At 45.2% G+C, this 16,587-nt stretch overlaps 1 protein-coding gene across 1 annotated transcript in view; it reads left to right on the forward strand.

Moving 5' to 3' along the window:
- SUSD5 (sushi domain containing 5) overlaps positions 1–15,666 on the forward strand; it is a gene marked incomplete at its 5' end in the record, with an annotated part of 38,205 nt that extends 22,539 nt beyond the window's left edge. Inside the window, 2 exons of the mRNA XM_084246423.1 lie at positions 769–957; positions 14,357–15,666. Of these exons, the coding sequence (XP_084102549.1) occupies positions 769–957; positions 14,357–15,648 (1,481 nt within the window). The 3' untranslated portion in view covers positions 15,649–15,666. The remainder of the gene's footprint in view (positions 1–768; positions 958–14,356) is intronic.
- Between the last annotated feature and the right edge of the window lie 921 nt (positions 15,667–16,587).

Raw genomic sequence — 16,587 nt, forward strand, 5'->3', positions numbered from 1 at the left:
GTGGATGTATGTGAGTCTATATCTATAGCTGTGTTTATTTGTATATTCCAAACTTTTAACAGTTATTATGTCAAGATTGAAGTTGGGGGGAGGCGGGGAGAGGCTCCTCCCTGTCTTCTTGGTCTGAAACATTTTAACTTTTGACAAAGAGTACCTATTCACATGTAACTAAGGCATAGAAGGAGCCTACTGTTAGGCTTTCAAGGAGACATTAGAGAGCAATATTGCTTGGAGATTTTAAAATACAAAGTTGTAGCACTTTGTGCTAAGTTGTAGCTTGTTTTTTCACTCAAGTATTTTTTAAGGGCCTCACCTGTGCCTGGCATGCAGTCAGGCTGGAGGATGCCAAGGTGAAGGAGCAACAGCCCCTGTAACCCCCGTCAGGGTGGCAGGCAGTGCCCATGGAGGGGGAGAGTTCTTTATTTTCTCCCAGGCTTAAAAGGTTCTGCCTTTGGACCTCCCTGCAGGCTCAAGGGGTTAAATCTCAGCACTATGAAGCTCTCTGCAGCCACTGTAGCACTAGATCCATCCCGGGCCAGGGAGCTAACCTACATGGCGCAGCAGAACTCTCCGGACTCGCCCGCTGCTCCTCTCAGCAGTGTATTTCAGTACATCTGCCTGTTCTGTTCCCCACTCTGTCTCTGGTGAATCCTCTCACCCCCCACACCTCTGGCCTGCACCTCAGTTTTTTATGCATAAATAAATAAATCTTTAAAGATAGAAGTTCTGCCTAGCTTTGGAAAGCTGATTGTGATTCCTTCTCCTCAGAGAAGCCGTGTGGAGACCCGCCTTCATTCCCACACACCATCCTGCAGGGACGCACGGGTTTGGAGATGGGCGACGAGCTGCTATACGTGTGTGCCCCCGGCCATGTCACGGGCCACCGTGAAACTGCCTTCACCTTGCTGTGTAACAGCTGTGGGGAGTGGTACGGCCTAGTGCAGGCCTGCGGGAAAGGTAAGCCACCCCTGGGGCTGGGCCACCTCCATGCACCACGTTTTGGGAGCAGAGGCTCCCTTCCCCATGGCGGCATGGGGTGGGCCCTTCTCCACAAAGGGCCCTTGTTCTGCAGCTGAGGACACCACTGCCTGGGTTTCGGGCAGCATTTCAAACGCACTGGGCTCTTCCATCTTCCATGCTGGGAGTAAAAGGTTAACAAACCCTCTCTTCTTTGAGGTTAGAGTTGACCTTGTCTAGCTTATATTCCTGGAATCCTGTGAAGATGGAATGTCAGTGGCGGAACCAAGCAACAATGCTTAGGGTAAAACTGAACCCTGGTTTGTAACTTGGGCCGGGAGGGCCGCTGTGAATGCAGGAGAGGAAGTCCAACCTTGTGCTTCCCTGAGGGAAATGATGCTTGCAATGGGGCACTACCACCTTTGTGGGGACCCTGAGAGCTGTGCTATGGTTTGTGACAAGAGCGTGTGGGGCAGGAGAATCCATGTGTGGCTCTGTACCCAACATGCCAGTCCAGTCCCCTCACCCCTGAGCAAACCACAAGGGCTGGGGTTGGAGGGTGAGGCATCTCTATCCCCTGGCCCGTTGCCTGTGGCAGTCCTGTGGGCTGAATATTTAGTTGAAACAAAAAGGACTCATACTGGGTATGGAGTCCTCTAAACCTGATGTGGTCTCCCCAGGTGTTTCCATTCCGTCATCATAGCACATCTAGGGGTCCCACATTCTGCAGCCTGCCTCTGCCCTGTGGGGAGTTTTGAGCCACAGACATCACTATCTCCTGCCACAGCCAGGCCTGGCCTCCCCAGCTGACCAGGGATAAGCCCTACATGGTCCTGAATGGTGCCCTGACCTCACAGGGTCCTCTCATCCCAAGACTGCTCCAGGGACCTCCTTCTTGGGCCCCCCATAACAACAAGCTACCAAGCTGAGATTCTCTTTTTAGAGGGAGACAACTCCAACATCAGAGTTACTGAATTTTTTTTTTTTTTTTGTCCCTGAAAGCTTCTACTAATCCAATGGGGGCGAGGGTCATGGTGAAGCTAGGGCACTGTCTTGTCTGTGAGGTTCATCCCTGTGGGTTGCCTGCACTGTGTTTTATGTTCTCCATCGTTGACCATCCATGGTGGGGTTGCACCACCATTTACTTCTCCCATGCGCTGGTGAAGAGTTGGCTGTTTTGATTTTGTGACTGTCACCAACAGTGCCACCACGTTTGTTCACGCACATGCCATCTGGTCCATGTGGAGCAACTTTCTGTTGGTTCCTGGGAGTGGCATTGCCGCCCACCGGGTGGGTGTGTATGCAGCATTAGTGGTTGCTGCTGGAGAGTCGTCTGGAGGATTTGGACCCGTTCACACACCAGCTGTGTCTGAGAGCTCTCACTCAGCATCCGCACCAACCTTCAGGATTGGGAGACTTTTACATTTTTGTTAATCTGGCAATTAGTCTGCGGTGATGTCTAGTTGTAATACTCACTTCCGCGGTGATTGTGAGGTTGATTATTTGCCGCATGTTAATTGGGCAGTAGCATTTCCTCCATAAAATAGATTTGATTATATTATTTACATAATGTAGGATTTCTTTTTTTTTTACAGAAAATTTCCTTAGTTAATGTGCTGCAAATGTTTTCGTCCATCCTGTGGCTTTCTTTTTCCCCTTGGAGTGTCTTTTAATGAATAGGTTTTATTATTATTGTTGTTGTTGTTGCCTATTTCACTATTTCTCAAACTCTTTGTGGACCATTAAAATTATCTTTTCTAGTCATTGGTGGACTGATTTGTTAGTAAATTGCAATGAAGATGAATAAACAATACCAAAGCAAACAAAGATATTGCATCTATAAACACAATTTTTTGGTTGAATTAAGAGACCTAAAATCACTTTGTGAAATTGTTGCAAAACCTTCTAAAAGCTTCCTCTCACTATATTTACTTGTTTTGTTGCATACCAATAACAAAAAGTTATAGACTGACAAGTACAAGAAGCAATCTCTGCAATCTTCTAGCACTCTGATCTTCCTTCCCGCTGCTGCTATGTGGCAGGCAGGAGTTGTTTGCCAATTCTGATCCTTTTACCTGTCCGAGAAAATCAGACCTAAGCCCAAGTTTCCTGTTTGTTGAATGTGTCATTCCAAAGCAGACCTGTACCCGCCCTGAGATGGTTAATAAGCTGGCTTTATTTGTGGTGAAGGCTGAAGCTGCACCAGCCCAGGAGCCACACCCACCAGCCAAATGGACTGTTTACTGGCCCCAGTAGAATGAGAACTAAATGCAGGTTTTGTGTGTCTGAAATGGTGTTTATTTTCTCACTGCAAGGCAGCTGCTAGGCAGGAATTCTGGTTTCTGTACTTGGCTGGGTATACAGACTGCTACAGTTTTCATTACTCTGTAGATTCGACATTGTGAGTATCTGTGTCTTTAGGAGGTATGTGTGTGTTACAGAATAGCTTCACCAGGTAGTTCATTCCATTTTTGCCCAATTGTTTTTCTAATGATCGTCAATTTGATCAAGAAATTGCTTCCAACTGGAGAAACATCGTCTAGGGAGAATGGGTCAGACAAGAGTTTGGGGGTTGGATCCAAGTGGATTTGGATAACAGCTCCTCCTTGTACTGGCAGATTGGCCACTCATTCATGCCTCATTGCGCATCCCTCCTTTGGCAGGGTCCAAGGTGCCAGTTAGGAGCCACCCTAAAGGAAACTCTAGTAGACCAGGTGCTTCAAAGGAGACAAAAACACAGTAGATGATGCAGTTAGAAGGGAAAGCTGGGAAACAAGATGTCACAGAAGGTAAAATTTGAAGTGTGTTTTTCTAGGTGGAAGAAGTGCCTGTTGAGTTCAGAGGCTACAGGAATCAAGTAAATGAACACTGGGTGAAGTATGCACTGATCCTCAGCATAAGGAGGTCCTGGCCCCTATATGTTTTCACTGACTACATGGAAAGTGGCCAGCACCTGGGCCATGGTGCAGTGAGTACAGGCATGATGGTCTTGGAAGGAGAAGAGAGTCAAGGGCAGACGACCCGTTCTCGAAATTCCACTATTCATGAAGGGAATAAGGAAGAGACAGAGTAGAACTGGACGGGGATCAAGGATCAGAGTGTCTGTGGGGGTTCATTTTGCTTTATTTTGTTTGCTTGCTTTGGTTATTTTTCTTATTTAAATGACAATGGAAAGACTCAGAAGACAGGGGAAAATGACAATTTTCTTGACTTTCCTAAGCTTTAAATTGCTCCTGTGGGGGGAAAAAAGAGAGAGAGACTGTTTATCACAGAGTTACCCTGTGGGGTAGATATGGTCTGTGCTTAATAAATGTCTTTCCCTTTGACCTTCTTGCTGATCAAGGAGAGTAGTCAGGTCCTTTCACTTCAGGGACCTAAAAGGCTTTGTACGTGACTTGCCCCTGCTTCCTGATATCGTATGGACTCTGGCCCCTGTCCCACCAAATAACCAAGGCAGTCAGTGACTTCTACTGTCTGTTACCTGGGTGAGAGGTTAGTCTTTGCCAACAGACTTCTCAGATTCTGGATGCCAGCAGCTGTCCTTCCACAGACACGGTCCGCGTGGCTAGAGGATCCGGAGACCTGAGGCAAGCAGCTGGTAACTCTAATGTGTGGCTCCCGGGCATTTCATACTCGTGACCTCAGCTGCCTCCCTCTTCCAGAAGGTGCTTGTCTCCTCTGCACTGGGCCCACAGACAGATTGATTCACCTTCACCCTTACCAAGAAATTCCCTTTTATTTCCTTGTGAGACGCTGGCCTGTCCTCTGGCAGAGACTGTCCATAGATGCTGTCCTAGAAGCTCCTCTACCGAGGTTGCAACAGGGCCCCTTTTATTTCCTTCACAACCTCTTTAGGAGGAATAGGAATTCCACCAAAGGCAGTTCTCTAGAGAAGGGGATAGCTGTGAAACACTAGCTGCCACGACTCACAGCAGCTAGGGGGTAGGTGTGCTGGCCTAGGCATGGGCGGTACATGAGTAGCACCCATTACAGTAGAGAATTTAGTTGCTTATTAAAATATCAGTTTGCTGGAGCAGGTTTGCTTTTTTTTAAGTCATGAGTAAATTGGAGACTGCCTGGTGAGCTTATGAAATTGTAAAATTTATGATGATGATCAAAAATGAAGTGAAGATGTCATTGATGATGATATGATGATGATGATGATGACTTAAAGATGATCAGGGGCATGGAAGCCTGAGGGTACCCACTGCCTGGTTGCAGGTTCACTGCAACACTAAGGTCCAACCTCAGTGGCGGTGGTGGGATCTGTCACTTAAGCACAGAAATGTTGATCTTGACTATTAACTTAAGTGCATGAGGACTTATTTAACTGCCATCTTCTCCCCTTTGGGCACTGATATTTCTCTAGCTTTGGATTCTAGAATCCAGCTCTGAGTCTACCATGTTGTCTTCCATTCTTCTGTCCCAACCCACATATCTTCTTGGTCCCCATCCCCAGGTGGGCTGCAGGATGTCTCCTCCGTGATGTCTCCATATCTGACTATAATTGGTTGCTGCCCTAATGAAAGAAGGATCTTGATGCTTTTGCTTTCTGAGCATGCATGCAGCAAACTTCTGTGTTTCTTTTTGATTTCCATTGGGTTTCTTATTATGCCCAGTCTATATCCATCTTAAAGGTCATGTTTTCTTTCTGGCCACTTAAACCCTAAGAATAGTTCCTGACTCCCAATCCCCAAGTGGCCACCCTCTGGCCAGAGACATTACCCCAGAGGTGGTGTCACATGCGTCCCACTTGTGGCCTTCCCAAGAAGCCTGTGTGGTTATCTTGGCAGACTACCTAACCACTCACTACCCTAGCCTCACATTGCCTCAACACCTCTGCTATCACCAGTCTTCAGCACTCAGTGGTCTGTGACCTCTGACCCCAGTTACAGGCAAGGCTATCTATCCTGTTTTCTATGGTTGGGGTAATAGAGATGAACTGCTGGCAGGAGCATCATAAGTCAGATCTCATTTAATCTTCACAAACCTAAGAATAGAAAATGACTAACTCTGATTTTCAGATGGGAAAACTGAGGTCCAGAAAGGTTCACCCCACAGCCAAAAAGAAGCAGAGTCAGGACATAATCCAGCATGTCTCTTTTCATGTCTCTGTGCTCCCTCGGGCACCTCTAAACCTCACTAAGAGCAAAGCATCAGGGTGGCGGTGCCAGGCTCGGTGGCAAACCATTGTTCCCTCACTAAGTCCCTTTAGTCTTTTTTCTCATTTCTAAAGCCTTTCCTTTGTCTTCCTAAATTAACTTCATTTTCTGTTCTTCTCCAACTTTTGGACTTACCATCCTTCACAGAAGAAACCATGAGTCTGAAACTGAATTTAGAACTCCCTTGTCAATATTGCCATATTTGTTCAGAGGTCCATTGAGCCAGTGGTTATTTCTGGCTTGTCTGGTTGTCTTTTTTAAAATTGCTATTTTTAAAGGCTGTGTAGCCAAGACCAGAGGAAAAAAGTAGCTATGTATGAGCTTCCAGAAATGCAACAAGATGGAAAAAAAAAAAAGATAAGACACTGGTGGCAGCTCTGGGAGAGCCCAGGATTCTGGCCTCTGGCCTGAGGTACTTCAACCCCTGATCATGTCTCACCCTGATAAATGCGGGCAAGAGCACAGGCAAGGCTTCTCCATTTACTCCTGAGTTCTATCTGTGGTCTTGTTTCCCCAAAGGAACAGTTAAATATAACCCCCCTAGCGAATGACCTAATTTTTGCCGAGAAAATCCACAATGTTTGTATTTCCTGTACGTGTTGGTCTAAATCAGAAGTCCCCCAGTCATTTTAGCACAGATTTCAGGGAGAATGTGGGGGAGGGGAGGAAGCTAACAGGATGACACCTGATTAAGGAGGTGAAGACTCAGGAAAGCAGAGGGGAGGTGAGAGAAATAGCACCTCAACAGGCAGAGAGCTGGGCTTCTCCATCTTGTGGACAGAATTCAACTTTTGGTTGAGTAATAAACTACTGCCACTTATGAGAAGAAAAACAGGCTTATGATACTTTTTCATGACTAGATTATTCATAGTTGGTGTCCTTGTCTTCATTTGAGGTTTTGGGGGAATTGTGGCATAGTGAGAACTTACTTCTAAGCCAACACGTTGACCTGTGAACTGGGGAGAAAGGAAGAGCTTGACTCCGGGTCCTGGGGGGCTGCCAAAAGGGATGGTCTAGGTTCACACACACACAACTCACACTGACCATAGGAGTCCAGGTTAAGGCAGGTCTACCCACAGCCAGAGTCAGCTGACCTTTCCCACATCCTCAGCTCTAACATTTATAGTCTAGGCCAGTGTTTCCTGCTCAAGAAGGAGTAAAGGAGAACATAGCTCATCTCCTGCCCATAGTCCAGGTCCCTTCTGACTTCCTGGCCTATTTAAGCTCATGATTGCTTTCAGAGGAGGAGGAGGAATTTAGCAAATGTTGATTATGCCCAGCCCTGGAACTAAGAGGTCCTTCAGCATTCTTTGCTACTGCCGCAAATTGAAATAATGCTCTGGCCAATGATACCTAGATTGAATCAAGCTTTATCAAAACAAGCTTCCAAGAGTGAAAGTAATCCTTAGGTTCTATGAAAAATATAGTGGTTGTAAGGGAATGAATGGGAGAGGGAGAGAGAAAAATAAAACTGGCTTCTACTACTCACTTCTTCACACACTCATTTGTTCATTCAGCACGTATGATGGAGTGTCACTACATGCCAGTCACCACACTCTATGCCATGGATACAGGTTTCCCCAACTCTCCAAAAGTAAATGTTCCTGTTGCAGGGTCACACCAAGCCCAAGCGGCTCCTGTTCTCATTGTTCCAGTGAGTAACTCATTACACCCAAAGGAAACTAGGGTCTAAGTCTCAAGCACACCAGCTTCTACCACATCTCTGGAATATTCTTGGCCAATCCCTATATCATGAATACCTTTCATTTTACCAATGAGAACCCATTTCTAATAATTTTTATGGTAGTTAACAGGCCAATGATTTCATGACCAGAAAGTCATTTCAGATATTCAGGGTGTTAATTAGCAAAGCTATAGTTTTGATCAAGATACAGATGATAGCAATACTAATAACATGCAAAGGAAGAATTGCCTAATGAGAATGCTCACTATCCACCTCTGGCTGGCTTGTGAATTCTTTTTTTTTTTTTTTAATCAGACTTTTTTTTTTTTTAAGATTTGTTTATTTATTTATACAAGCACTGGGTACAGTCAGAAGCGCGGGAGGGTGAGAGAATTCACCAGAGCCAGAGCGGGGAGCAGAGCAGGCAGACTGATGAAGTACACTGCTGAGGGGAGCAGCGGGCGGCAGGAGAGGTCTGCGCGCCATGTGGGACCCTCCTCTGGTGGCCGGGGAGCAGCCGGGGATTGAACCGGTGCTGCAGAGGCCGCGGGCAGCTTCGCAGCCCAGCGCTCAACTGCTGCGCCACAGGGGAGTCCCTGGATTGCAAATTCTTAATTGAAATGTCAGCAGCCATTGTTTTACAACTTAAGTAGCACACATATAATATCAGAATATTCTTGAAATATTTCAAAGCACAGCCTTCCTAAGAAGAATGAATGTCTACTCTTTTTGTAATTGAGTGACATCTTAAGAAATACTAACATTTTTCAGTAACACTTCCTTTCCCTCAAAGAGTATGGACATTTTATTTTTGTCTTCTACTATTAAATATTGAGGTAAAAATTTAGACAGGCCCAATTTGTTCTTCTGTTTAATTTCCCTTTTCTGCCTGGATAGCAGCTGAATTATTTCTCTATCCTTGATATTCTGTAGCCAAATCCTGTGTCAGTTTTTCCTGGGACATTTTGATTGATTTCCCAGAACTTTTGATTATTAAAATTCCTATTAAAGAGTAGCATAGGGCCTCCCCGGTGGCGCAGCGGTTGAGTGCTGGGTTGCGAAGCTGCCCGCGGCCTCTGCGGCGCCGGTTCGATCCCCGGCTGCTCCCCGGCCACCGGGGGAGGGTCCCACATGGCGCGCAGACCTCTCCTGCCGCCCGCTGCTCCCCTCAGCAGTGTGCTTCGGTCCTTCTGCCTGCTCTGCTCCCCGCTCTGGCTCTGGTGAATTCTCTCACCCTCCCACGCTTCTGACTATACCCAGTGCTTGTATAAACAAAACAAACAAACAAACAAATAAATAAATAAATAAAAACATTCCTCTATAAAAAAATAAAATAAAACCCACTGAATTATAAACTAAAAAATAATAATAATAAAGAGTAGCATAAATACAGAGTGTTTCAAAAATCAAAGGTTATAGAGCTTAATGAATTATCATTCCATATACACACCCTTATAATCATCAGCCAGATCAAAGAGTAAGACAGCTCCAGCATCCTAGTATTCCCGTCTAGGCCTTGAATCCAGAAGTAGAAACTTTATCCAGACTTCTCAAACTATGGATGCACTTTCCCACTTAAATTTTATTTCAGTGGACACAGAGAGCACTACTCTTCTATATGGCTTCCTTTGCCCAATGTTACATCTGTGAGACATGTCCATGTTGTTCCATGAAGCTGTAATTCATTCTTTTTTCTTTGCTGCTTACTTCAAGTTTTGATGTAGTATATTTTCATTGTCATTATCATTCTGTCAGTTATGCTGTAATTTCTCCTTTGGCCCATGACTTATTTAGAATTTTTTGGATTAATTTCCATACTGTGGGAATTTTCACTATGACGTAAAAACATGTATGATTCAATTCTCTAAAATTTGTCGGCATTTCTTTTATTTCTTTTGTAAAAGTATTCTATATGTACTTCAAAAGAATGGTTATTTTTGCAGTTGTTGGATGTGATCTATATATGTCAAATACATCAAATCGATTAAGCATGTTCAGATTTTGATCCTTACCATGTTGTCTACTTGTTCTAATTAATGACATAGGTATTTGAAACATTTCTTTATGACAATGGATTTATCTATTTTTTTTCCTTTTAGTTCATCTATTTTAGATTCATACCTTGAGTCTGTTATTAAGTACATATGAATTTATAATTTAATATCTTTCTGGTGAAATACAACATTTATCTTTATGAGGAAGTTCCCTCTTTATCACCAGTAATGTTTTTTCTTTGAAGTTTTATTTGCTTGTTAGTCTTTTCATAATATTTTTTCTTTCTTTTACTTTCAACTTCTCTGGGTATTTCTATTTAAAAAATTCTTTCTGTTGCTTAATTATTTGTCCCTAATTAGGTTCTTTGCTTTTTACATGTATCTTCCAGTCATCAAAAAAAGGGAACAGTAGCTGAAGTGGTGTGTAGTTTTACTTTTGTTGCTTTAAAAATATCTAGACTCTGCTTTCTCTTTAGAAATGATGTGAAGTCAGGCCTCCCCTGGTTGCGCAGCGGTTGAGCCCTGGGCTGCGAGGCTGCCCGCAGCCTCTGCAGCGCCGGTTCATTCCCAGGCCACCGGTGAGGGTCCCACAAAAAAAAAAAAAAAGAAAAGAAAAGAAAGAAAGAAAGAAAAAAAAGAAATGATGTGAAGTCGGGCCTCCCTGGTGGCGCAAGGGGTTAAGACACAACCTATGAAGCTAACCACAGCCACTGCAGCATGAGTTCGATCCCTGGCCAGGGAGCTACCCACATGGCGCAGCAGACCTCTCCTGACTCGCCTGCTGCTCCCCTCAGCAGTGTGTTTCAGTCAGTCTGCCTTTTCTGTTCCCCACTCTGTCTCTGATGAATCCTCTCACCCCCCACACCTCTGGCCTGTAACCCCATTCTTGTATGCATACATATATAAATCTTTAAAAAAAAAGAAAGAAATGATGTGAAGTCAAGGTGTATGTGAGCTATACAACGTGAAGTTCTAGCATTTTGGATTCCATCAAGAAGAATTAGCCCTGCTGGTTATTCGTTTGTTTCTCTCCACCACTTTGCATCTTTCTGAGATCTGTTGTCACTCCAGTATAATTTTTGAAGTGAAGGTGTGTGTTAGGAACTGCCCTTCTCTGCTCTGCTCCAAAATCTTCTGTTTCTCCTCTTGGTAACTAGTTTTTGAAATTTGTTAAAATATATTTCTTCTGTGACAGGCTGCTGTTGGAAAAATCTCCTCCTAAATGCACTTTAGATTCCTCAGTTGAAAAATTCATATTTAATAAGTCTGGTTGTGGTTTTTTTATTGCATTTTTTTCATTGTGGAGTTTCCTCATTTTGAAGGCATAGAGGAATGAAAATATGTGATGCAGTTTTGACTGGAACACTTAGATATTTTCAAGTGTGGCGGATAGTCTACCCTGATGATAAGATGCTTTTTGCTTATGGCCCCGATACATGCACAGGTGGCCTGAAATGTAAGTGATGAGGCAGAAGGAGAATGCAGAGCAAAGGGAAGGGCAGTCAGGAGCAAGAACAAAGAAGCACATAGACCTGGAGCTGACAGAGATAAAAATTGTGGTGTGGCGAGAAGACACAGGGAAAAAGCTAGGACATCGGTTTATAGGAAAATGTCAAGGCAACAAATACTCAAAAGTGCTAGAACCTATTGTGTACCCCTGCATTCACACACCCCCGCCTTCTAGCTCTTGGCTATCTGGATAGAACTGTCGTGACCCATGACCATATCAGTCTTGGCATTTGCCGGGGGGTTACAAGATGATGGGCTGTGAGAATAATGAGGGAGCACACCCATTCACCACCAGCTGTCTCATCACAGAGCACAGATTTTCACAAGACTGCAAATGTTGCTTCCTTTCATCACGCTGGCTGAGTTCAAGGCAAACAAACTTATTTACACACAACTGGCAATAAGCTACAGTTGATGACCTGAAAGGAAACGAATGCAGTTGCAGAGTTTACGCAACAACCAGAAATCAGAAAAGTTCCGTTGTATAGAACAGAACTATCTGTGGACTGCTGGTGGTTTGGTGTCTTGAGTGGCAATGAGGCAACAAAGAAATACTCCCTAGTTCAATTATGTTGTAAGACACCTTCCATTGCAGAAAGCATATGGGAATGCACCACAAGACACCTCAGCATTCCATCCACACCTTGGTTCTGGAGATCTTTGTGCTTTCTAGGTTGCAAGGTGAAGTCTGGGGAGGTGGGGCTCATGAAAGGGAGAGAGAGCATCTTTCTACCCATAGAACACATCTCACACCAAACGTAGGTGTCCTACATTCAAATCAGTTCTAATGCTAACTTCCCGGAGTTAGTGCAGAGCTCCCAGGTCACCTACATTCAAATCAGTTCTAATGCTAACTTCCCGGAGTTAGTGCAGAGCTCCCAGGTCAAAGGCTTAGTCCCACGGACTGCCACTACTCCAGTTCTGGGCCTCCCTCACTTCTGATTAACCAGCCATAAATCAGGGGTTCTCATGCCCCCATCTCAAGTTTGATGATTTTCTAGCACTGCTCGCAGAACTCAGTTCCTTCTTACTCAGCTGGACTCAGAGTACATCACAGCATCAAAGGCTCAGGAGTCTTAGAAAGAGCCAACTGGTGTTTTCAAGGATACGTTTTTACTTAATTATATGTACGAATCAGAAAACAACAGGTCAAGAAATCATAAAAAAAAAAATTTTGTGATCACACAGGTCAAGAGGTAGAACCTTGCCAGTCCCCCCAAAACTCTGTTGTGCTCCAGCTGTCACCATCCCTTCCCTCCTACCCATGTATCACCCTCATCCTGACTTTTGCTTGTTTTTGAATTTCATAGAAGTAGCATCACAGAGTGTGCTCTTTTGTGCCTGGCTTCTTTTGCTCAATAGCATGGCTGTGAAGCTCATCCATGCCATGTGGGAAGCTGCGGTTGGTACATCCCCATTGATGTGCAGATTTTCACTGAATAATAAACAACACTTTATGGCTCAGTTCTGCAGTTAATAGACTTTTGAATTGTTTCCAGTTTGGAGTTATCACGAACATTCTCCTGCCTGTCATTTGGTGCCCATGTGCACACATTACTGTTGTGTATATATTTAGGGATGGGATTGCTGTGCCAGGAAGCTTGCATATGTTCGGTTTTAGTAGCAACGCCCAGTTAGTTTTCCATAGCGGTTGTTCCCATTCACACTCCCACCAGCAGTGCTGCACATGCTTGTTCATGCTAGATGTCAATCTGTTTGATTTTCGCCATTCTGGTGCAATGTAATGGTACCTCATTATGACTGCTGTTAGCATTTCCCCATTGCTAATGAGATTGAGCATCTATACATGTGTTTGATCATTATTTTAATATCCATTTTTGTGTACCGATTCAACTATCTTGCCAAATTTCTGTGGCTTCTCTGCCTATTTATTACTAATTTGCAGGTGTCCATAAATTCTGGATACAAACGCTTTGGAGGTGATAGGTGTTGCAAATACCTTCAACCCTGGGCTTGCATTTTAATTCCTTTCATTATGGCTTTTGATGAACAGGAGTTCTTCCTGCTCATGTAATCCATTTAGCTGTCCTTGTGCCAGTACCACAGTCCTAAAAAGCACTCCAGTTTGCAGTAAATCTTGAACTCTTGTAATGTGCATCCCCCAGCTCTATTTTCTTTTCTCAAGATGATCTATTCTTGGCCTTTTGTATTTCCATAAATTTTAGCATCTGCTATGTCTCTTGCTGAAATTTTTTTAGGAATGTATTCAAGCTGTAATGGTCAATCTGGACAGAATTGATAAATTTAAACCTGCCATTACACAAACACGGTAGGTCCCTTCCTTTATTTAGGTCTCCTTTAATTTTCCTCAGCAATGTTTTGTACCATTCCATGTAGAAACCTTGCACATCTTTTGTTAGATTTATTCCAAAACATTTAATTATATATATATATTTTTTTTAAGATTTATTTTTATTTATTTATACAAGCACTGGGTACAGTCAGAAGCGCGGGAGGGTGAGAGAATCCACCAGAGCCAGAGCAGGGAGCAGAGCAGGCAGAAGGACCGAAGTACACTGCTGAGGGGAGCAGCGGGCGGCTGGAGAGGTCTGCGCGCCATGTGGGACCCTCCTCTGGTGGCCGGGGAGCAGCCGGGGATCGAACTGGCACCGCAGAGGTTGCGGGCAGCTTCGCAACCCAGCGCTCAACCGCTGCGCCACCGGGGAGGCCCAATTTTTTATATTTTTTTATGGCAAATGGCATCTCTTGAGATTGCTCCCTTTCCTGTTTCTTGCTGGTGTCTAGAAACACGGTGTTTTCTATTGACTGTAGATCCAGTGTCCTTGATTAATGCACCCCTTCCCCCATCCCTCCCCCCTCTTTCCCCCCTTTCCTGTCCTAAATTCACATATAAATTGTAATGGTTCTATGTAGATTCCTTGGACTTATTCGTGGCACAGTCCTATCATCTGAGAATGACAGCCTTATTTCATCTGCTCCTGTCTTTGGACATTTTATCCCCCTTGTATGTGTTCTGCACTGGCTCTGTGACCTTGGATCTAATGAGGCTTTTTCTTCTTTCCTTCCAGATGAGGCTGAGGCACACATAGACTATGAGGATAATTTTCCTGACGACAGATCTGTGTCATTCAGGGAGCTCATGGAGGACTCCCGGACAGAGGTGGAGGAGGACAGGGGACAGGGAGAGGCCTCTGAGGAGGCCCCAAAACAGGACCGTCTGGTCTCCATTTCTGTGGGGGGAGATAACACATCCTGGGATACAGCCATTGTGCCGACTACAGGCTTGCCCAATGCTGGAAGCAGTGTCCCCACAGATCCCCCCGGATCCCGGCTCAACCAGAAGTACTTGTTCTGGTTTCCTGCTGAGACTTTCCACAAGTCTGAGTTTGAAAAGGAGACAGATGATGACACCAAAAAGCAGTTTTCTGCTGGAGACAACCACAGCGGCATCACGTTAGCCCCAGGTGAGCCTGAGACCAAGGTGATGTATAGCCACACCGACAGCCCATCGGGGCCCTTAGTGGGCAGAAACGACAGCAAGACAGGGGACTCAATGGTGAGCAGCAGCGACGAGTCCTGGCTAGATGGCTACCCTGTGACCGATGGAATTTGGAGGAAGGTAGAAGCCGAAGAGGAGGATGGTGAGGACAAGGGAGATGGGTCAGTAGGACTGGAAGAAAGTACTTTGGTTACTCCCAATCAGCCCATTCTGGTGAAAGTGAAGAAGCCCAGGAGCACCACCCTCGCACCAAGTGAAGACATGACCCATGATGCACTTCTTCCATCTCAGACACTAGATGTAGAAGCTTTGGCTCTCACTCCCATGAATGGGTCGGAAACTGAGGTCCCCAGTAAGGGGGGTGGTGACTTGACCAGCTACCAATCAACTGTTCCTTGGACATTTGCCACAGACGAGTCTCCCAGGGTCACCCTGCCCTCTGAACTCACCAGCTCTACCCAGGAGACAGCAACAACTGCCCAGCAGACGCCTAACCACATTCTCTCGACAGTCACAGCGGCCACCCACACTCCACTGGAAACCACTGTGCCTGAGGCCCAGGATAGTTTCCCCTACCTGTTGTCTGAGGACTTCTTGGAACAGGAAGGTCCTGGTCCACGTGCGGGTGAGGAGCTTCTCCCAACCCTGGAGCCGTGTGTCGGGGACGAGTGTCCCAACCTCAGCAGAGGCCCCATCATCGCCACCATCATCACCGTCCTGTGCCTGCTGCTGCTCCTGGCGGGTGTAGGGGCCGTATGGGGCTACCGCAGGTGCCAGCACAAGAGCTCCGTCTACAAGCTGAACGTCGGCCAGCGGCAGGCTCGGCACTACCACCAGCAGATTGAGATGGAGAAGGTCTAGCCACCTTCGGCGTGTGCTCTCCCAAAGCCACTTGGGAAGAAAGTAAACTGTGACACAATATTGATAAACACTGATCATTCACTAGCGCATGAAACAGGTGGAGGAGGACTCATCTTTTTTCTTTCTCAGGTCTTTGTTTTACAGGCTGAGAAGTGTCTCGGGAGGCATCTGGCAGGGCAGGAAGACCTTGGCCTCGTCACACAGGTCAGGGCCTCAGCTGGCTGCCCTGTAATGCATTGCACTAACCCCAGACCTGTGCTTGGGCCTTGATTCCAGTGTGAGGTCACAAGTCACCTCTTGCTTCACCTTCCCCCACCCACCCTTTTTAAGAAAGAAAATGACCAATTCTGCAACCTGAACATTTAAAAATAGAGGTGATAAACTGAGCATATGAGAACAGTGTTATTTAGGATATAGATATTTAACTCCTGGGAGTGGGATAGAAAAGAATAATGAGTTATTTCCTTCTAATGTTGTGATGTTGCTGAGGACAGATGAGCCAAGGACAGGATATAGTCTAGGAGCTTTGAGGTTTCTTTTTAATTGTTTGTTGAAATTGAAATTGAAGATTGACTTTACATTGGGGGTGTGGGAGTGAGGAGTGGCAGGACACACATCCACCTCTGTTCCCTCCATTCTGTGGCACAGCCCATCGTTTTTAAAAAACAAGGTTAGCTTTGTACTGGTAAGCACCATTTCCTCTCGGAAGCAGTGGGCTACTTGTCCTTGACCAGTCTGTGCCTAGGAATGTCTTAGAAATTTTGCCAGGACTAACAAAATTCAGTTCTGGTTTCCTCTCTCAGGATTAACCATTTCTCTGAACTCCATTAAGAGGGAATGACATGGGAGGAGAAAAATGCTGTAAGAAAGCCAAGGACGAGGAGGTCCAGTATGGGGACCTACTTGACCGAGAAACAGGAACTAAAAAGGAATATGAAA

This window comes from Talpa europaea (assembly GCF_964194135.1).
Source record: "Talpa europaea genome assembly, chromosome: 11".
NCBI lineage: Eukaryota > Metazoa > Chordata > Mammalia > Eulipotyphla > Talpidae > Talpa > Talpa europaea.